General features: G+C 37.6%; 1 protein-coding gene across 3 annotated transcripts in view; it reads left to right on the top strand.

The window, feature by feature from the left end:
- The window catches only part of LRRC28 (leucine rich repeat containing 28), a 53232-nt gene that overhangs the window by 13879 nt on the left and 16368 nt on the right, over positions 1-22985 (top strand). For all 3 annotated transcript variants that reach the window (XM_065688372.1, XM_065688373.1, XM_065688375.1), the window contains one exon: positions 18719-18925. In XM_065688372.1, the coding sequence (XP_065544444.1) occupies positions 18719-18925 (207 nt within the window). The remainder of the gene's footprint in view (positions 1-18718; positions 18926-22985) is intronic.

Here is a 22985-nt window from a genome sequence, read left to right as displayed (position 1 = left end):
GCACTTTAACTGTGCATTACCACTGAAACAATGAGACTTCGTCAGGCAACATGAAGTTGTTGTGGGGATTGCTGAAAGATGACTAAGCTAAACTTGATAAGAAGGGAAAAAATTGTCCAGAATATGTATGTTGAAATTCAAATATAATCTAAAATGGCTGCAAGAAAATGCTTTGTGAAATTTTCTTGAAGTCATGTTTTGAGTATACTCTGCATAAAGTTAATACGTAGATCGGCTTCTGCCTAATGCAGTCATCAGTGCCTAGATTCTGTGGTAATCAGAATGACTAACTGAGAAACTCTGTCTCTGAGAGGACAGCTGATTAAAAGGGTTGCAGATAAGTGAGAAGATGAGATTGAATATTACAAAGTTCTCTTGAGCACTGTTTTTCATTGGAATGCACAGTGGGTTTTTTGTTCTGCAAACTGTACATCTCGTAATTTCTATCTTGAACTAATTTCTTGGTTCTTTTATTTGGCTCTGCTATGTGTAATTCTTGAACATGAAGTCAGGTTTTGTGGAGTTTCCTGCTATTAACTATAGCACTTAAATAATTGATTTCTTGAGGGCCATTCGGAGATATGTAATGCCAGGGGTCTTTCTTGAAAAAATCTCAGAGTTGCAGCATAAAGAGAAGGTGGTTATTATTTCATACATGAGTTCATGTATAAGCTTGACTTAAAGTTGACATTACATTTTCATAGTAGCTAAATTTTGTTCTGAGATTTTATTCAGAGGATTTGCCTCAATATGATGTAGAATTGTAGTTAATCCTATATGAGTGAGTTAAGTTGTCGGAAGTAAATGTTGAGTCTTCTCACTTATGAATGAGTAATTAGAAAGTTCCCCTTTGTTTCTAGTGTTTATAATGCTTATGATATTCCAACTCCTTTGATCCTTAAGAAATTATTTTCTCTTTGTGTAAGATTACTGCATCATTTGCAAAAATATCAATCCAGTGAGATGCACTGTGAGAATTATTCCTCAGAGTCCCACAGCCAAAGTTACCTTTCTGTTTTGTTGTGTTGCCATTAAGGTTTGGTTTTACTTCAGCCTTGGAAACTTGAAGTGATGGCTTTTCACGTTTAAATATTGGCCTTGTAGTTAGCGAATGCATGTTTTGACTACGTAAGACTTTTTGGGTTATACTCAAAGTCAGACTTAAGTTTTGTGTTTGACAAGGATTAGGGTTTTTTTTGCACATTACTTGAAAGATACTTCTCCTTAGAACTGGCAAGTTGAAGCATCTTGTTCTAAGGTTTAATTAAAAATGAGGTTATGTTTACTCAGCACATGGTGGAGTTAATTATAGATTTACTAAAATGAAAGGCTTAATGTTTTGCCAAGTCAAGAGCAAAAGCTAAGTAATTAAACAAAGAATAGGGTATGGTTTATGATCCCAGCCCATCTTTTGGCAAAGCTCCTTTTAAGAAGGGGGGAAAAAACCCTCTATCAGCAGTTGTCTTTACATGGGGTAGACCGTTTCCTTTTGTGTTTGTCGTCTGGGAACTTTGAAAATCAAGAACTGAGTGCATTGAACAGGCCAAAAAATTAAAATGCAGTCAAATAATACTACCTGTAAAATGTGTGATGTTCTTTCTTATTTCTGTCAAGTTAAAGTGCAGGTGACTGGGTAGCATCAGCTGTTGCTGAAGCGGTGCGCAGGATCTCTGCAGGAGGCAAAGACAGGTTGAGCAAATGCCCTTTCTTCCCCAAAATAGATGTGTAGCTTCTATTTCAAATTGACATTTCTGTGTTGTCTCTTGTGACTTCTGTATACTGCATCCACTTGTTGCCATTTTGCTTCATTTAGGTAGAATGTGAAGGGAAATTTATTCATCTGCCTTTGGTTTTTTAAAGGCAGTATTTAGGGGAGGTTAATAGCAATTATAGTAATTTCATTTCTGTTCAAATACTTTTCCTTTTTAAGGCAAATTGCTTTAGAAATATAGTCAGTTTAAGCCTCATTAAAATACATTTGTAGGCTTATAAAACTTCATCTTCAAAGCATTTGAGAAAGATCCTGTGAAGCTGATAAGGGAGTGTTATCCTCATTTTACAGAATGGAAAAAAAGTGTTTTTCACAGAAGTGCTTTGCTCCAGGCCACAGCAGGAGTCAGTGTTAGCCAGAAATAGAACTTGGGTGTTCCCATTCCATTTGTTAAGACCACACCTTTTTTGAGGTTGATCATATTTAGCATTGGGGAGGATGGAGTCTTTCCACCCATTATTAGGAAATTAATAATTATATCTCCATAATTAATAACCCTCTAAATTAATAGGAAATTAACAGCACTAAGGTCAGGGAGCTTTTCTAACTGAAACAACTTGCAGTTGCAGAAGGCTGGAAGAGTTTGTGAACATGAATTTTGAAAAGTATAGAGATAAATACTGGATCACTTTCTTTTGCATAGGTGCTGACAAGGAGGGTTCAGTTGTTATTAAAGTTATAAATCAAACTATAATTGCTGGTTACTGCTTCACCTATTTATAAAGTAACCCTTGAAATGTTTCTTGATTATTGCTAGGTCCGTTTTGCTTTGGAATTTGCTTTCCTAACTGGGGGCAAGAGAAGCTTTGAGACATGAAAACTGCATATTCATTTCTCTCACTTTTTAAAAGTTCCTATAAAGTACAATATCTGTATTTACTATTCATACCAGTATTTCACTGGTAAAAACTTCTTGAATGCCCAACTTAGTAATTCTGAACAGAGCTCACTATAAGGTTTTTCAGTAAATTTTAATTAAAGGCATATAAACACAACTCCTTCCATGCCTCCTTTTCACAGTAGATTTCCACTGATCATAGTGTACAGCATGCCAATAATTCTATTCTTATTCTAGACCCTGGCATTAAAATATGTAGTTTTAACTAATTTGTCAACTTGTTTTCTTTATTTTGATTTACAGCCTTCAAAATGGGGAGGAATAAATTTGGCTTTCTTGGTTTTATGTTTTATTTTTGCTCCTGTATTTCCCTTGTGCTTTTATTACTGTCTCTGATAAGAGCAGATCGCTTTGATACTTAAGTTCAAACTTCTTTTATAATGGTTATGACTTTAAGAGCAAAGGCTCAAACTGATGCAGACCCTGTTCTTTTTTCAGGCTTGGCAATAACCTTAGTCCACTCTGCTTTCCTAATTTAGTAACATGGCTAAAAATACGCACGACGGGACAGGTTTGGTACGCCAGGCACCCATCCAGGAGTGTGGTGTTTTTAAGTAAAGGGACTTGTGGGGATTTGAGGAAAACATAGATTAGGTTTCATGAGCTTTGCACTCTGTAAGTGCGCGGCTATTTAAAGGAGCATTGACTCCTAAATAAAAATCTTATTATTATCCTAATACATTGTTTTCCTTGAAGGAGGTGAAGTTTTACTTTGCACAGATCTGTAAAATATACACTCTGTTTAATAATTCATTTCTAGATTAAGTTTACTGTGTAAAACCAAGAGTTCATTGTACTGGGTTTACAGTAGCTCCTAGGTTCAACAACAACAAATACTTTTAAATCTGAATCAGTGCAGAACTTCCTCACTCTTGCCTGTTACGGTATTGTTTTTTTTTTCCCATCAGGATTAAGAAGGCTGCAGTAATTATGCTGTATTAACGTAGAAGCACAACAGAAATACTTGATGGTATCTTTAAGACATTCTTTGGATTTCTGGGAGGAAGGATTTGTACATGTTTTGCTCTTGTATAAATTCACAGCCTGTAAAGGCTGAAAGTTCTTACAAGAAAGATTCCCCCTGTATACATGTCCCCTTATAACAGTCATAGCTGAAGACTTAGGAACAAGATGGCAGTGTGGATGGCTCGTGATTGTCACTGGATTTTGTGACCCAACTAGAGCTGACCAAAGCACAGGGCAGGATATTGTGGTATTCCTTACAGATTAGCTTTCATGCATGTCCAAACACAGGGGTACCTTTTTGATTCAAGGTTGTTTGTTGTATGAGAGTTTATAACAGAGATTGCTTTGCTCAAACATTTGGTTTAGGTCAAGTTCTCAGGAGGACTACTAGTACTTCTGAGTACTTTGAATTTATGGAAGGGAAGTGAAGACAGAGAAAAATTCCATTAAATTCCTGGAAACTTTAATTAACTGAAGTTTTTCCTGTGTACCCTCACCTGTACAGTGTGTCAGGATGAGTCATCTGTGTATACAGAGCTGTTCACTATTCTCTTTTTGTCTGCTTGCCCCTTCCTACAGTTGTTTTTTAACACTTCCCACTGTTGAGGGGCTTTTAAAAGCCTCTTTGTTATTATTGTGCAATGTTTTTTAGTATACCATGGAAGCTTCATAATGACACTCGATACTGGTAGCAAAAATAGTATAAACATGTAGTCAGAAAAATTCAGGAGCTATATTTTAAGCTTATAGTGTTCTTCTAATGTATGTTTTTGTTCCAAAACTTCCAGATAGGCTTCTATGGGGCATCCTGGAACTCGTAACATTTCCCGTAACTGCAGCAGAAATGATGTTAAGAAACAAAAACCCCAACAAAACTATCTCTTTCAACAATGGCCTGTGGTATTCCTCATTCTGGCATTGCACAGCAGGTTCTCAAAAATGCATGTGCTAAGTATGTACGTGTTGTAATTCGTTAATCTGAAAACTAATAGGAAACAGTTGGAAGAAGCCATCAATGTCTTTGTAACATTTAAATTACATATTCAAATACTGCTTTGTGTACTCGGCTTATTGGACTAGAAAATTCCATCTTAAAATTTACTGCCCTAATTTAGCACGATTACTGGGAAAAGTATTTGGAAATTAAGCTGTTTTAATGAGCATGTTTTTACTTAAAAGAAACTGTGATATGCTTCAGTGCCTTGTATTTCCAAGTGCCTGCAATTGTGTAAAACGTAGATCTTAAAAACAATGGCTGTGGTTGTGTATCTGGAAAAGTGATCAGGGCCAAACTGAAACTAACATTGAGGTTTCATGTCAGTAGATTGAAAGCTAAAATCCTATTGAAGCAAAATCCTAATGACCAGCTGTTTGAGTTCTCTAATATTAGTGTTACATTTTTGAGTGACTTAAATATTCTAACATAACTTTACTGATTTTTCTTTCTTATGTATTTTAGCAAGATGATCATGATTTTGGATCAGTCACACTTTTTCTTAGGTCCCTACTCTGGTTTTGGTGTTGCTTTAATTTGAAAAAGTCTGATTGAAGTTTGACTGTACTTAAAACATGAACAGTGTGCTCATGTACTTACTGAGCTCGTTAATAGATATAAGAGTGTCTGAGAGTGGAGTTTGGTACATCAGCACTTGAGTCCAGGGTGATTTCATTTAGATTCTTTGTATGGACTGGACAGAGGGTGACCTGTAAAGGTTCCCTTTTTATGTGGTAATTCTTCCTGGGCACAGAATCTTAAAGAGTGTTAACAGTGGCATTGTGTGTCTGGAAAGAAACATCTTAGAATGACGCTGCATGGAGTTCTAATCACTAAAATACCTTTTTATTATGCTGTAGAATTAACATGTCTTAGAGGGCAGAACTGTCATTGCAAAGCTGCCTGTTGCCCAGTATTTTTATTTTCAGTTTTTACTTTCTGAAGCATCTAAATTCCGGTTTCCTACGTTTTTAGTGCTTAGGAAGTACTTTCCGAGAATGGGCCAGTGTTGCCACTTGTTCCCTGCCTTTCTGTGTGAGATGCTTGTGAAAGTTATCGTGCATCAAACATGCAAAATCTGGCCCTGCCAGCCCCATAGTTCTCTCCCACTCAGTTCCTTTATTTCTCTGAAATGGAGTTACGAAGAAAGATGGGGAGGTGTAGGTGAAATCAGGATGGAGCAGAGAAGAGCCAAGCTAATTATTACCAGTGGTACTCTCAAGCCTGTTGTGCTTCTGGCTTTGCAATACTCCCTTGTGAAAATGAAAATCTTTGCAGGAACACGTATGTTTTCTAAGCTCTGGGCCATGGGCTTTCCCCCTGGTAGCCGTCCCCCGCAAGGGCTTTTTAGATAGGAGGTAAAGGAGCTGTGCCAAGATAAAGGAGTTGGAGTGCTGCTTCTAATGGTGAGGTACTTGGATGATTTGTGCATTCCTGAGAGTATGGGAGCAGATTTAACTGGATTCTCTATTGTTAAGAGATTTGGTACTGCCTCTTGAATCCTGGCTCATTCCTTAGATTTGCTGTCCTCGATTTCTCAAGGCACTAAGCCTTGTTTCTCCAGGGGTTTTCTTCTTGTGTGTTGGGGGCAGGCAGGAATTTTAAAGATACTGAGAGTGCTTCAAGTAATCATGACAAGCATTCATCTGAAGCTTAAAACTTAACGGAGATGTTGGAGACCTTAATAATTGTAGAAGCATGGTAGTTATGTTGTATGTTCTGATGCCCTTTTATTAAACAAGGAGTCTTAAGTACAGCTCGTTTCAACACAGTTCATTAAACATGAAATTGCAAAATATTTTTCTAGTAAACTCAATTCGAGATTTCTTGGTAAATTGCTAAAATACAGATTATAAGTCTTGCATGTCCAATTCGCTTCCAAGCTTTGCTTTAGGAAATCAGCCAGTCACATGCAAAATATTAAACAGAAAAGAATTTAAAATGAAATACTGTTTTCAGTCCTAGAGTGAGAAGAGGTCTTGAGAGGATGACAAAATCAGTAACAGGGTGATGTGGAAATGCTACTACCATACACAGATAGTTCATACAGTAACATAAAAAGTAGTCTTCCAAAAATCTGATGGAAGAAATGACAACCTGAAGTTTCTAGGGTATATCATCTAGGGTATTCCATCAGGGAACAGAGCCCTGATGGAATTAATCTACCCCACTCCATTCCTGCAATCATGAGAGCTGCCACTTGGGAACAGGGCTTCTGAAAGAACGTCTCTTGACCTTTGAATATACTCCCAATGACATGCTGAGCCGGAGGCCACAAGACAAAAGTGGGAAGTTTATGCAGCAGTATATAACTTTAAAGAACATTAAGTTGTCATTGCTGCTTTGATCAGTGATAGGGTATACTTTGATAAAACTCGGATAAAGGGCTTCAGGCTGTAGCATCAAAACAATGCATTCTGTTCCTTTTAGTTTGAAAAATGTATTTCTACAGTCTGTTTTTAAGAAGTGGAATGTGCTTGTGAGAACTGATTAGAGCTGGCACACAGACCTAACTAATGAAGGTCAAACAGAATTATTTGGAGTTTATTACGTTTTGATTGTTTGAAAACTTGGGTTTGAGATTTATGGAGAGGACACACTGTGGCACAGTTATATACCACAGAAACAGCTCTGGAAGTGGCTGCATTGTGTTCGAATTCAGTAATGATTCCATTTGTGGTATTTGTTTGATGTGAGCTTATTGACTGCATAGCAGAGAAGAGGAAAAAGTGGAGGGTCTTTAGTTGCTTTTGGTCAGTCTTATTCCTGTAGATTTGAATATAAGATGTAGAAAAGCAAGACTACCAGAAATTTAATTTCTTAGGTATATGTTACAGTCTTGCTCTGAGGGTTTGAAGGTTTGTTTATAAATCTATCTGCAAATCCATAAAGACTATAAAAATTAACAGTGCTAATTGCCTTAATTTTATGTATTACCTGTGTGACCTTAAAGCTCTACAGATCATTGCTTCATTCACAGGTCTAGCAAATCCCCCCCCCCCAAATTCTTGGTGGCATCTCTGGTAATCTTCATAACTAAGAAGATGCAAGGCTTTGTTGCTTGTCTGGCAACTGTCTTCAGTACTGCTAAAAATGAATGTAATCAGTGTTGTGTTTATTGCAATAGAGTGTTTTCATCTCTGTTAAGATATTGTGGGGATTTTTCTTTTGTTTGCTTTTGTGATTTAAATAATAAAGGGTTCTTCAGCATTTTTCAACTTTATTCTTATATTAAAAAAGAAAACCCACATTAAAATAAAAATCAAATAACTTTATTTTTTTTTTTTTTAAGATGTCATTCCCCTCCTTTTGGAACTTCTTCCCTCAATGTTCTGAATCCTGTACTGAGAGCACAGCAAAGCCTCTTCTTTGGAATTTGATACAGGGGTTTTTCCATGTTATGGCTGGCAACAGTCATGTTCTGTGCAACATACCTTCAGGCTCTCATGAGGTGGATTCTCCTTCTTGCGCAATGCATGTATTAGCCTGTCTTTATTGTGAGAGGCAGAATATGGAACTTCTAGTAAGTCTCCTCCCTTTGACTGTTCTTACAAAAAACATCACTTATTACTGAGAGTTAACGTATTCCAAGAAATTAACCTGAACTTGAGTTGTCATACAGTGCCTAGGATCAAAATAGCCCCCTAAGTAAGGGATTTGCAGAAGTTTTTTGTAAGTCATCTGTCAGCACTGAATTCTGCTGCTGCTGCTGATAGTAAAGATCTGACTTTACTGAGTGCCTGGTTCAAGACACATGTGATGTATATGAAGTTCACTTCTGAAACTTCAGAACAGATGCTCTTTAAAATACTTGTGAAAGTCTTTCTTTTAGAACTGTTACCCAAAAGTAAAACTGATCTTAAAGGGATGCTCAGGGCCTCTCTCATAAACATTTTGCAATAGCTGTTCACATGGGTGAAGACAGATGTGTATTGACAAGGTCAAGGCTAAACCTCTGAGATGGAGAGTTGGATGTATGCTGAGAAAGGTGTTTCACATACAAATGATGTTTGTGTTCCTGTAGTATGAAAGCTTCCTTAATAGGGACAATCTGTTCAGTAGTGTTTAGTCAGGCTTTCAAAGGAGCTCAGCTTTGAACAGATATTAAACTGCAGGTCTTTTTTTCCCTGAAATTTTTCATCAGTTTGTAAATGTGTGAAAAAGGAAATGGTAATAGTGGCTGCTTTGCAAATTCCAGAGTTACATTAGAAATGCCTTTCTGGTTTCAGTGTGGTGTACTGCCCAAGGGCTCTCACTTTGTTTTGCTGCACTGACTTATTTCAGGAGGGTCCTAAGCAAAGACCAAGTAAACCGTACAAGCGAGATCAGCTTTCAGAAGGATTATGTCCTACTTTTACAAATATTGTTTTAAAATAAATGGTGAAAAATGCAGTTCACTCTATCCTTCCCAACTATCACAAGGGTGGTGAAAGTTAAACAGATTGCATCTGCTCCGACAGCACATGACTGCAGACTTTTCATGAAATTCAGTAGTTTATAAAGCCTATTCAGCTTTTTAGTTTTCAGCAGAAAGTTACCTGTTAACTAAAGTAACTTGCTACTCATTTTTCATGTAAAAACTCTTGTTAATTTGAAATGTTCAAACCTCTTTTTTGTTGTTGCACCAAATTAATATTTGTGACAGGAAAAAAATCAGTTGTTGAAGTTGAATTTTTGTAAGTTTTAGGATTGAGTGTTACAAGTTAACTTGTTTTCCCCTTAAACTCACTAAGTCTTTATAAATGAAGCTGTCTGTGAATGTAATTTGTCTTTCTGGATCCCTTGTTGTTTTTCTTTCCCTAAGCTCTCTGTAACTTGGGTGCAGTGATTAGCTGTATTAACGGGTAGTTGATTTTACTTGTGCACTAAGCAAATGCAATTTACTAGTGGGATGTGGGTGCTTGGGGAAGCTTGAGAGGAAAATCATTCATTCTTTGAAGGCGAACCAACAGTAATTGTTAGTGCTGTGCAATGGAAGAATTTTATAATGCACTGATTTCCATTTTGACCTTGCAGGCCAAGTATGATTTTCATTCATACCACCATTGTGAAAGAGTTAAAATACTGCTTGTTATCGACATCCTTAGTTTTACTCAGCTAGCCTATTAAATAAACTGAGGCAAAATAAAATGCATCATTTACTGACACTAAATCTAAATGGGAAAAGCCTTTAAAGAGAATGCGTAGAACTGGAGCTATTATATGAGATTAACTTTCCTGTGGTTCATGTCACAAACACAAAGTTTGATACCTTTATTTCAGTTATCTTAATTTTATTGCAGTGGCATTTGAAATAAAGACCTGTTTTTACCTTACTATTGTCCAAATCTGCATAAATTTCTCATTCCTTATGGAAGACACTCATAGGGAGCAACTGCAAGTGTACTCTAGTTGGTAATTATTTAATGTTTGAGAGCTTTATGGGCTAAGACTACTTACTTGTGTAGCTAGAGGAATGCAATTCACAATAGCCGAGTGTGGAGGGTTGAAGTATAATTGCAAGCCTCACTTGTCTACTTGATGCTGATTTGAAACACTAAGCAGCAGTATCTTCCACTGATGAAGATAAGGCTTGCAGTTGCTTTCAGCATTTTGAAAATCAGGACATTGTCAGTGTTGTTTGGAATCTGATGTCTTATTTTTTTGTGATAATCTTAGTTAGAAATTGTTAGTAGTTGGTCCATACAATTTTCTCAGTAACAGATTATAGTAGCTCAGTAGAACATTATAGTAGCTCCTGCCTACCCTTCTCCACTGGTGAACTGGACAGTCAGCTGAGTGGCCGCACAGACAAGCTGAGCAAGTGAGGAGGAGCAAGAGAAGCTCCTCTTACTGCTCCTAGTAGATCTGGATCCAGAGTTTTTGTTTGAGGAAGATGCACCTCTGTTATAATGGGAATATTTCCTGTGACTGTTTAACCACTCCCTCCCCTGTAATTGCTGCTGCAATTTGTAGTAACTTCCAGTAGCCTGGAAGAGCTCTTACTTCACTTAAGACAATCCCATCTATTAGCATTCCTTTGAAAAACAAATATGGTGACTCCACTGCCATAAGCATGGTTCCAAACTAAAGTTCTTCCTTTGATTCGTTTTCTTTCCCCCATCCCACTCAATCTTATGGCTGATTTTTTTTTTTTTTTTTTTTTTGCTACAAAGGCAGTTTACCTTCAGGGAAGAGGATTCTTTGGTATCTTCCAAAAGTAATCTAAATGAGCATAATTTGGCTTGATACAGTGCAATACTTTTCCACTGAAAGATGAAAATCTAACATAGACCTATTGCTTTTGTAATACATTTAGTTACTTCTTGGACAGGAGGGGAAAAAAAGCCCCACTAACCACAAGAGGAGGAAAAAAATACGTGCCTGTTTCGAGTTGGTTGGAAACAGTTGATAGCAACAGTCACAACAGATAGGTCTTTGCTTGGATTATTTAGACACTAGTGTAGTAACGGGTTAGGAGCTACTGATCTGTGTCAGAGAGCCCGGTCTGTTGTGTTGATCTGAAGCTTTTTCCTTTGAAGAAGGAAGGAAAAAGCTGTCCTAGAATTTATAGCCATGACTGGCCCTGTCTCTGTGGTTTCCTGAATTATCCTTAATCTCTCTTTAGGATGCTCATTGTTTGCCTTAGTTTTAGGTGGTTTGTTGTACTTGGTCAAGGCAGGGCACTTAAGTAGCCATCTCTAGCTGGCCAGCATCTTCAGTTCAGATAATTAGCTCCTTTGTTTTATGCTCTAAGTTCTTCTGGAAAGCTTTTTTTTTTCCCCCTTTCCACGTATTGATATTAGTGCACAGTGAATTATAGATGATGTGCAGCAGTGAAGATGGTAAGACACAAACAAAACAAGAGAAACATAACAGGTCTCATGCTTTATTCATGTCACATTTGTTTATGTTCATACCACCCAGGAACACCCAGAAAAACGAAAACAGCTGCTCCTCAAAGGAAAGACAACAGCAAAACCACATCACTTCCTAAATAAGAGACTTTCTGTAAGGTGGTAGCGGACTTTTCCATGCAGTATACTTGACAAGTACCGTTCTGTCTCGTCACGCTTCATTTTGGCTCTTCTATCCAAAATCTAGGATATTTAATAAAACCATAGAATAATAGTACTACATGAATTTCACATCTATTACCTATTTGCATAGCAATAGTACCTTGCTGTGGGGCAGTAAAGTACTAGGCAGAGTACACTAGGACAAAATGAAAGGATAGGTTGTCTTTCAAAAACAACCAAACAAATAAAACCCCCTAACCAGCCCCCAGCAAACCTGATGTTTCATGGCCTGGAGTTACCTTTTTGCATAAACAAGTTTTTCCCTCCCCATCCCTCTTGCCCTTTCACCCACCTTTTCCGCTTTTCTCCTGTATGCTCATTTCTGGTATTTTTATCATCTGATTTGTTCTAACGGATCTCATTGAGACCATCAAATTATGGAAGAAAATGGAATTCCAAACCTGCATTTAGGGGAAATACAGAGTACAGCCTAATAACCACTGTGGATCTCTGCTCCCTGGTGCTTCAGTGCTGATGCTGGGGAAGGCACAGCGTGCTGGACCCATGAAATACAGAAGGCTGCCAGTTTTGTTAATCGATGTTAAATTGTGGTAGAAGATGGGGAACCACTGACCTTTCGAAGAGTCTGCCATAATGAGACCCTCATGCCTTATGCCTGTTTTCAGCCATTTTTAGCTGAACTAAAATTACTATTTAGCAAGTTTGGACTTTAGAAAGCCACTTCTATCACCTTTGCTTGTGAATGATGGTACAAAATAAATGAGGTTTGCAACTAAGTTTGCGTGTGACATTTAGCAAGGTTGAGGAAAAAAATACCCTGTTTGGGTATGTTTAGTAGAAGTATGTATTTTTCACTTGCTTTTGGGTTTTGTTTGCTACTTAAGTACTTTGGAGAAGGGTCAATATAGTTTACGGCTGAAGTAGGTGAGACGGAATTGGGAATGTACTGGAGGGGTGTTACTTACATGAGAGCGTTCATTCATTAAGACAATCCTGCCCCAGAAAAATGTTTAACCTTGTTCTTTCCAGCCAGCATACTTGTCTGAAATTCAGCCATAAGTATTGCTTTGAAAGTAAAAGATTCATGTTTGATCAGTTGGGATAGAGGCTTCCCACCCCCCCTCTAGAATCTTTATGGGTTTGAACTCATATTCAGCACCTTATTTACAAGCAGGTTATGCATAAAATAGTTGCTGCAGTATCACAACATCTCTTCCAGTTCCTCTTCTTTATTCCTTAAAGTATGAGCAAATATTGGCCTACATAGGAAAAATACAAGGAAAAAAATCATCTTCAGGTCTGTTAGGCTTGAGAAGCAGAACATTTTTCAAGCTCTTTCACAATACAGTAAAAGATCTTCATACAGCAGTGTCAAAATGTAAATGTGATTCAATTTGCCTCCCCCTTTCTTTGTCCTTATATCTAATGATGCCAGTTTTCAGTTATGGTCCAACTTCCTTGTTTGAAGATGGCACAAGTCTATCATAAGTGCCAATTTGTGCTAGAAAATTTAATTTTTATAGGCTATGAAATGTGAGCTGCGTGGTAGGACAGTAAATGTAATGTAATAGATAATAGGCTATTTAATTTGTTTTAACCACCTTAAAATCTATTTAAGTCCTCCTGAGACATCCCACAGGAGATCTAAAGGAGATCTTTTCCATCAAGCTCTTAGCAATTTCAACTTATATTTCCTGTCCATCACAGTTTTAAATTGATAATAGTATCATAATACATGCCTGTGAATTTGAGTAGACTTGCATTTTTTTCCACATGGGACAGGTAATAAGCTTTGCAAGTGTGAAAGACTTCAAACACCTCTTATTCACCATTGCTTAGTTTTACAGGTCTAATAGGAAGATGCGTCTTGCTCCCAGGTTCATGGAAGTTGATTAAAACAGCATTTCATGGTGAAGCATGGTAGCCACTTTTAGCACCTTCTGTTCCTTTCGTAACACAACCAGCTTTCTTTTTCGTATATACCAAAGATTTTCAGTACAGATTCTGCAGCCTTGGAACAGCAGCATGTTGCTGGCATTGGAGAGTGTGTAGCAGGCAGGAGAGGATTGCCTCCAAATTAGAACTCTTTGGTACCAGGGTTTTAGGTGGAAGGGTTTGTATTTTAATAGCATGACTATCATTATTGCTTGCAATACAAAGGTGTATTAACATACTTCCTTGCTCCTAATAAAATGCTGGCCATGTATGGAAATTGCCTTATTTTCAGTGGTGGCTCACTACCCTTAGATAGTGAACAACTCTACCCAGTCCTTTGTTTCCTTCATTGTTTCAAGCAGAGACCATTCTTGCAGCACCTTCTTATCATGCTTATTTTCTGTTATTTTTCATTCAGTTTCAATCACTTAAGTTTAAAAGTTCTTTCTCTTCTTCCTGTATGATAATTTGGTTCTCTACCATGTTACCAGTACTTTAAATGCAAGATAACTTAGTATAACATGATTTACATCTGGAAAGATCCAGGTTGCACTTCCGTTGGGCTTTCTATTTATGTTGTAGTCATTGGGTACTCTTGGTTACATTCCCGTTAGAACAGTTGTCATAAGGTACTGAAGAGCACCGAGTTCACATTAACAGGGCTGTTTTCAACACAGATTCTACATTTCTTCTCCAACCCTAGGCTGCTATCCCAGAAAATGTCCTATTCATTGAGAATCCTCGTGCCTGAGTTTGCAGTTTTGATATATAACCCATTTTTTCAGTGTTCTGGGATGGAAATTTTTTAAGCAGCCTCATTTCATTTTAGTAATGGATGTGGTAATTTTCAGTGCTTTGTCCTTGTTCCCATGAGGTATTCTGTCTCTGTCCTCATATGCAGCATTATTTTTACAGGAAAAAATGATGCAAAAAGCTAATTTAATATTTGGTCTATCCTCCTCATTTCTACCCCTTGTTGACACCCGTTCTTCATTTCTTGCTCTTTACTTCTTGTTGAGAAACCTTTTGTTTGTCTGCAAGTTCCCATTTTCCTGGCCTCCTGGCAGTTTTCATTTAACTCTACAGCCTGACCTCTAAGCACCAGCTCTCTTTGCTCATCAGTCCCTTTTTCCATTCCTTGTAGGTTCTCTGCTTTCTCTTATTATCCTGCTTTGAGGTGCATTCTCATGCAGGTAGGTCTGTAGCCCTTTCCTTTCCCCTTTTTTGTTTTACTTGGATGGAAAGACCCCGATAGTGTTTGATTTTGAAGTAAGTCCATGCCTTCCATACACTCAAATCCAATCGCGTATGTGTTTCATATATCTTTGGATGAAATCTGGGGTTATGGCCCATCAGGGAAAGGTGGGATTGCTCTTGAAACATTAGGAAGACTGTTAGTTATTTTGGAGTCATGCAGCTGGTGAGGCCTGTACCCCCTGAAGGTTAAGGAAGTTTGACTTGCCTTTGTCAATTGCTGTATGTTGTATAGGCTGCTTACTTCCAGATGGCTGCTTTTTCCTTCATGTAAAACCATGGACTTAATTTTTAAAAGTGGCATTTAAACCACCTTAATCAGAAATAGTTTTTTCCGGGTGTCAGGGTGTCTGTACAAACACAGGGTTTTGTCAGAAGGTCAGTGATTTTGGAAATTTCCTGGAATTCTTTCAAGGTTTCATTTTTTTGGTTACTTTCTTTAAGTATGCTGATGTTTCATTTCTCTTTGTGTTGAGACACAGACCTATTTGGCAGTTTTCTTTTGGCAACCCAAATGCATAAGATGACAGTTCATTGTCCCTTTCTCCAAGCGCTTGTGAAAGCTATTACAGTGAATGCAAAGGCTGCTTTTTGGAGTCATGGTAATCACTTCTGAATCTTCATATTATCAAGGATGAGGAAGATAGAACTAATTTTTCAAGCACTGGCAGTTTTGGAATATAGCCTGAAGTATTTTTGTGTACATCTGTGTCGCTGAAGCTGCCTTCAGAAGGCTGTAGGAAGACTTGGGGTATAAGCCTGAGTTTAAGTTTGTGAGGTAAGGTTGTGTGTGGATTTACAGTCTGTCAGCCACTCCATGTGTACTATGCCATGAACATGTTTGTACCATATGGTAAAGCCACAGAATTGCCCGGCTAGATGTGAAGGCAGTAATCTGTGCATATGGACGCAGCTGAAACATTTGGGTCCAAGAACCGGCGCAGGAACTTCACATTTGGACTCTGTGTGTGCTTCCACAAATCCAGGTCGTTCCAAGTCGGGGGTTTAGCAAAGCTACTGAGCATTTTGTTTCTGGCTTCTGATCCCAAAATGGGGCTCAGTGCTCTGCCGTGTTGATTTTGATAGTGTTAATCCTAGAGTTCATAGAAATTTTACATTATGCATTTATGAATTTCATTTAAATCTAGCAGGGACTCCTTAATGTGGTTCAATGGGGATGTATGCTTGTCTCTTTGTTATGCTTGGGTGCATGGGGGCTATATGAATAAAAGTCCCTTTTTCTTCAGTTCTTTTTATTTGGGAATAGCTATTTTCTTTTCTGGGTCTGCCCAAAATTGCCAAAGTCCACCCCTCGTATGTGTCCTAGTGCTTGATGAGGTGATAGCAAGAGAGAGATTTGTAAGTCTTTCAGTATGTTTGTTAGCCAAGGCATCCCTCAGTATTTATGTTGCAAGATTATTAAGGCATGGATAATAGTATTTAGTACTAAAAGCTTGAAAAACTTAATAATGGACTGTTTATGTTTTGTGTTATTCCTCTTTATGGTTTTCCTTTAATGAGATGGAAGATAATTTAGTGTCATTAGCAAATGTCTGAGCATGTTCTTCAAAATGAGTTTTCAGCACAATGGTGGGGAGTCTGAGGGTTATATCTGTAATCTGATGGCACTTTGGTTGACTTTCTAACTTCATCATGGGTCGGTGGGTGTTTCTGTAACATATGGCACTATGCTGAAAGTGGATGTTTACATCTGGTATGCATTGGAAGATTAAGGTAGAGAGGATGAAGTTTTAGGCAAGTATGTGTTTTTTGGATGAAGGATAAAGTGAGAATACTTTTATTTCCTCTTAGATTTGAAACATATCGTTCTAGCAATGCCTTTGAAACTCTGCCAGGTTTGCCAACCGTAACATTTATGGCATTTTGGACCTAAACTGAACTAGAAAACTGTTTTTAGTGGCAGAGAAAAAGGTTAGTGCATGAAAATAGCTAGCCCTGTTATTGACTGCATGTGGTCAGTGGTTTGGCTGCGTGTAGGTGGCTCTTCCTGTCACTGTTTTCAAGCATAAGCTTTTGTGATGAATATAAAACTCTTTCAAAATGAGTTCTACTGCAGTTCTTTTGCACACTAGTCTTTTGCTGTTCAGTAGTGCTCATTTTGCTTGTGCCATTTATATTCAATTTTGTACTAAAAAACAAAGCAGCTTTTTAAATAAAGCTTATGATTCCTGTTGACATCAAAATCAAGAGGTTTGAAGAATGTGGTCATCTGTGCATAGCAGCTGCTTCTGTCAGTAATATTTTATACTATGTTGTTGAGTCTCTATTGTAATTAATGCTGGGATTGTTTGCAGTGGGCAGAAGCTCCCTTTTAAATGTGCACACACATTTTGTTTAATTAGGACTTCTATGTAAACACTGAATTATAACTTCCCTTTTCATACTTTCAGTCTCGACAGTAACATTTCTAGCAGTTTTTTTCAAGGTCAACTTCAGATTTGCTATTGTGTAGAAGACAGCTTGAAACTAACCTGGTGTTTTGTTTTCTTCTTTGTGTAGTGTACAGGGTGCTACCTCAGAGCTCAGGGAATTGTGAATTTTCTAGCTCCTGCAGAGAGAACTTCAGGGCACAACAGGTTCTGTTTAGCTTTAACTTCAACAGTTCAATGTTATCCTATTTATATCTTCAAAAAAAAAAAAAACCCAAACCCTGGGTGATGGAGCTGTAAATTGTGCAGATTGCGGATTGTGTAGATTGTCTGGTGTTTTCAGTGCAGAAAATTCTGGCGAATCTTGTTTTAGCAGCTATCAGATGCAAGAGCTGCTTTCATTCAGCCAAGAGCAAAGTACATTTGGTTCTGCAAGATGCTGAGAGCTGCAGTAAGAATTAGGGGCATGGAGCACTTCATGAGTTAGTTTCATTGCTGTTAAGCGTTCAAAACTGAAGCGAAAGTGTTAGTCTCCCCATGTTTGGGGAAAATAACTTACAGAGTTATTAAATTTTTGAGTGACTGCAGAAGAATAAATAAACAATGAAATAACCTGTAAAGCTGCTTAATGTATTTGTCAGTCAGTCCTTGGATAAGTGCATCCTGATCCCACAGGCCAGACACAAGGGAAATAACTTGCACAGGTGAGGCTACTTGTGTGCTCACCTAAGAACTTGAGTTGTTACCTATGTAAAGGAATGACACAATACCATTTAAACCACAAAATGTACTTTTAACATTCTTTAAAATGTTAGAAAATCTCTAGAAGCTGTAATTATTGCAACTGGAGGTTGAACTTACTGTAATGTCTTCTGACAATATAATATAACTTCGAGGTTAAGCAATTTCTGTTCTAATGGAAACCAGGTCTTTTGAATTCTGTAATGAAGACACAGCTGTTGTTCCTAAGCATGCTTGGTGAAAGACTGTCACTAAGCAGGAAGTGCTGTGCATATATTTGTAAGTCTCACTGCAAGAGAATCTTAAGTAAGGTGAATATAAGCATTGCATTCTCAAATGCTGGTTTTTAAGAAAAAGATATTGCATTTGCATGAGTTTGGGGTCATGCAAAACACCCTCAATAACAGCAAGCTATGTAATGTGTTTTGGGTTGTTTTTTCCTGGTTCTGGTTTAGGACTGGGAAGTGCTTGATAATTTTGACAGCAGTAATTGTCACATTTCAGGAATGCTCTACTTGAGACATCTCATATTTAGACGTCCTGATAAACTGATAACTGTTCCTCGTCAAAAAGGTGTGAAATATGAAAATGATTGAGATTATTAGTATCAGTTCTCAACACAGATCGATAGAATGGTATCTTAAGAACTGCACATGGCTAGCTGATGACCTGTGGTTTTATGTGATATATTTCGGGGGGATCTTGTTTGTGCCAATTAATGATTCTCAGTGCCTCCTGTTTGGATTGTAGAGGTTGGAGACCTGAGGGAGCTGCAAACCCTGGACATCTCAACCAATCGCTTGATAACCTTACCCGAAAGGCTGCACATGTGCCTTTCATTGCAGTACTTGACTGCAGACCGAAATCACCTGTGGTATGTTCCCCGCCATCTGTGCCAACTGCCGAGCCTCAACGAGCTCTCCATGGCTGGAAACCGCCTGGCGTTTTTGCCACTTGGTGAGTCACCAGCATCCCTGGGCTGGGGTGGGTTGGAGGAGACATGGCAAAACAAACTTCCTGTCTTTGGTGGTCTCCACAGCCTCTGTTTATGGAGTTGTCACAATGATCATACTGTTGGAAAACACGTTATTAAACAAAAAGAAATGCAGGTTAAGGTTTCACGTCTGTTTTAGAGCAATAGGTCAGCTATCAAATTTGCTTTATTTTTAGCTAACTGAGGGGAAAAAAAGTTTAAATGATGCTGTGTTTAAATATAGTACTATGTAATCTGAGTTCCACCACTTTGGGTAATGATCTGTTTCTGTTTGCTGGATCTGATGATTTAAATAAGATACTTCAGCTTGGGTTTAAAACCTACTGTGGAATTTTTCATCATTAGGAATGTCAGTACTGCATAATCTAGCAAAGGTTCAGTTTGGGCTCTGTATAAGCAACCTTCAAAACCTCCACAGTAGTAGTCCAGGAAAGAATTTATCAGCCTTTTTCTCAGCCCTTTCAAAGTTTGCGAGTGTCAAAGCAGGTCTTCAAGTGTAGGAGGTGCAGTTGGTGAGTGGTGGTTTGTTGTGAGAAGTCAGTTGTGTTGTCAGTAAGTGTGGACTGTATATTCTGTTTGTGAAAAGCAAGTCCACTTCCCTGCGTTTGTGACTTTATAGCCCTGCCACCAGTTAATCTCTGCTGAAATACAGACAGGCATGAAGATCTGTCATGTCATTTGCATAGCCATTAATAGTTTTCCTAGAATACAGTCTTGAGTCGGGTGTTAATTAGGTACAGATGAACACACTGAAAAGAAGCTGAAAATTGAGGTGGTTAGAAACAAGATAATTTCTCAGTGAATTACATTGTATAAGTTTAACTTCATTTTTTCAGTACTAGAAGTTCAGTCTTTCAGGAAGTTTATGGTCTTTCTGATTTTCTTAGCATCTTCATTTATATTCCTGGAAAGCAAGTGCAAATAATGTCTCCAGACACAGTGTTTTAGGTATGTCCAAACAGATGTCATTATATAAATGAGAAAATGATTTCCGGGATGCATCAGTCAGATTCCACAGTACTAAATCAAGCAGAGTAACTTCCCTATTTTGGCAAATACTTCTAACTCCCTTTCATCAGACAGGAAGTTGAATCTTCTGAGTTTTGCAAAAATAAAATGCTCTTCTCTAAGATGAGATGTGAAATATTAAAGGGCAAAAGTTTTTGCTACTTTTGTGCTCCTAGCTTATCTGTGAGGGAGCAGTGACCTGGATGAGCTATAGATCTGCTGAAGTGTTTTAAGTTCAAAAGGAGGAAATAAATCTCTAATATAATGACACACCTTCTTTTTTCTTTATTTTTAGACTTAAATTCAAAACATTCAAAAGGAACTTTTAAAATAACGGGAAACATCAAAGACTGTCAATTGACCTTGTTCAGTAGTTCTTAATAGTGACTCACTGGTGAACATTTGGAGATAATTTGCTATCTGTGGATATGAAACTGAATCATAAATCCTAGAGTTCAGAGGAAAAGCAGCACAGTATAAATGTAAATGTTTAATCCTTCCTCTGAAGAATCAGAAGGCTTCGGAGTGGTCAAGATGTGATGAAATTAAGTAGAAGAGAGAATTAGATTCAATCTTTTTGCTTTTTAATGCACTATCTCCTGATCTATGGGGAATATTTTTCTGTGATTATTCCTGGAGTGAAGGCATAATTGTAGCATCATTTCTGCTACCTGCACATTTTGGCTAATGCTTTTTTGGTTATGTATTCTTACATCCAACTTCATTCTAGTGGTTAATGAGAAAGTAAAAACATTAAATAACAGAGAAAGATACTGTACAAATATCTGCAAGTGATATTCAAGCAAATATTATCATTTGTTTTCAATTAGGGAGTTGGAAAGCTGACATTTTATTCATCTCCTGACAGAATGGTTTTTCCCCCTATTTTGATTAGACACGTCCATGTTAGAAGAAATACATTTGGAACTGACTGCTTAATGCATTTTAAAGTGTGATTTACTTTATTTATTTCATATGGTGGTTGACATCTACTATGCCAAGGAATCCATTCTTCCTCATACTTAGTGTTCCTTGAGCTGCCATTAGAGCCTCTTGTTAAGTGTAATGGAAATCTGCATTTTCCTCTTCTAGTTTGACAGGTGTAGGATTTACTCCTGCAGTAGCACAGTACTTTCATAGCACTGCTGCATTGGTACTGTGTAGGTTTTTGTCCTGTACATTCTTACAAAGTACATAATTTTGGGCACATGCTATTAAGATAAAGAAGTGTAACACTATTAATCCATTTTACAAAATACAGTAAAAATACTTGGTCCCACTCTCTAACTTTCAGAACTGGTACATGAACAAGCAGATGGGTGAACTAATGGAATAGTATTTTTTTTTTCTGCAGAATATACTGAATTCTTGGATATGCCAATACTTTGTTTTTAAAAAATAGTGTTTTAAAGCTATTGAATATTCCAGTTTATATTCAGAGAAGCAAGATGAGACTTTGGGCCTTCCTAATACGTTTATTTAACAAGAAACCTAAATTGTATGTATAAATTGAACTGAAAACTGCACCCTGGATGGTGCTGTTATTGCCAAGGCAGCTTTCATGCTGCCCTAATAATAAATGGCCTTTGGAATTCTGTTCAGGAATGGCAGATAGAACTAGTGCTCATTTTATATCAGTCTACTTACAATATAAATTATCCTGTGGCAGAAATTTAACTTGAAGATTTTACAGTTAGCAGATGCTCCAATGCCTCAAAACAAATTCCACTGCAAGCAGGAATTCGAATCTGATGACACTGCAGAAATAAAAATGATTTATGTAATAAAGTACAAATACAATTAAAATAAGGCATAAATTCTCAAGTATACTGGAAGTCCAGGGGATGTTATGACAGCAAATATTCAGTGTTATATCACTTTATTGAGGGTTTAAGTGCACTTTTTGTTTAGAAAATGGGTCTAGTAATTATCAGTGCACAGTAAACAAAGGTCTTATTCTCCCCTCAGTATATGCTGCTTTTGTGTCCTTGCCCTCACAGTATGGTTAAAAGAGCATCAGTGCAGACACACAAGAGCTTTTGTTCCATCTTCAGCCATGTGGAATGCATATGCCAGGGCCCTGAGGTTAAAAAAAAAGAAAAAAAAAAAAGGGAGAAAAAGGAAAAAAAGAAATAGAATTGGGGTTTGTTCAGGACTTACGGCATTCGGTCATTTCTGGGAGAAAGGGCTTTGATCTGGGAGCTTGGAAGGAGGAAAGTGGAAATGTTTTAGACACAGTACAGGCCTTGCAAAAGCCACATGAAAACCCTTCTTTGTAGCTGTAGCCTTGCATAGATGGACACTATCCTTATTTCATGGAGTTCTTCAGAAGCTCATTTTCTAGAGAACTTTTAACAATATTTGTTGACTGATAGAAGACTTAAAAATCAATGTGGATGGGATACAAAGAGCTTTTTAAAGTGACGATTTCTTTAAATTTAAACTTTAGGGGTAGTGTTTGAAACTAGAAAAAGATCTCTTTTGGGGACTCTAAGATGCTTGGTTATTTAATGCAAAGAAGCTATATCAAAGGAACATTTATAGTTACAGGCTATTTGGCTTGGGGAATTGAATTTTTCCTACTGAGATATTTTGTCTAACATCCAAAAATTTGCTTTAATTACCTAGGAAATGCAGTCAACTCAGAACTTCGATTCTAAACATAGCCTAAGATAAAGACAGAGGGAAGAGATGAGATGCAGCCTAACTCCCCCCTCCATGCATATGAAAAGAACAGCTTTAGGGCTTTTTTTGACTTGCCTGATTTTCAGCCCATTTGCATACATCTGTGTAGAAAAGAGCAAGATGAGCCTCTTTTAAAAATTTTCTTCCATTCTCTAAGTTAATAAGTTAAACAGTAGCACATTCAAGCTGCCCCAGCAACCCATAGTTTTCTGCTCTTCTGGGTATAATTGGCTTCTGCAACATGAGGCGATATTCTCGCAGCATGAGGTGTGCCATGCACGTGCTATCTGCTTTACACTTTATTGGCTGATTCTTTCCCAGCCTTACAGT

Source organism: Lathamus discolor, chromosome 8 (assembly GCF_037157495.1).
Source record: "Lathamus discolor isolate bLatDis1 chromosome 8, bLatDis1.hap1, whole genome shotgun sequence".
NCBI classification, from domain to species: domain Eukaryota; kingdom Metazoa; phylum Chordata; class Aves; order Psittaciformes; family Psittacidae; genus Lathamus; species Lathamus discolor.
The sequence above is the reverse complement of the archived record's forward strand: the minus strand, read 5'-3'. Positions and strand labels throughout refer to the sequence as shown.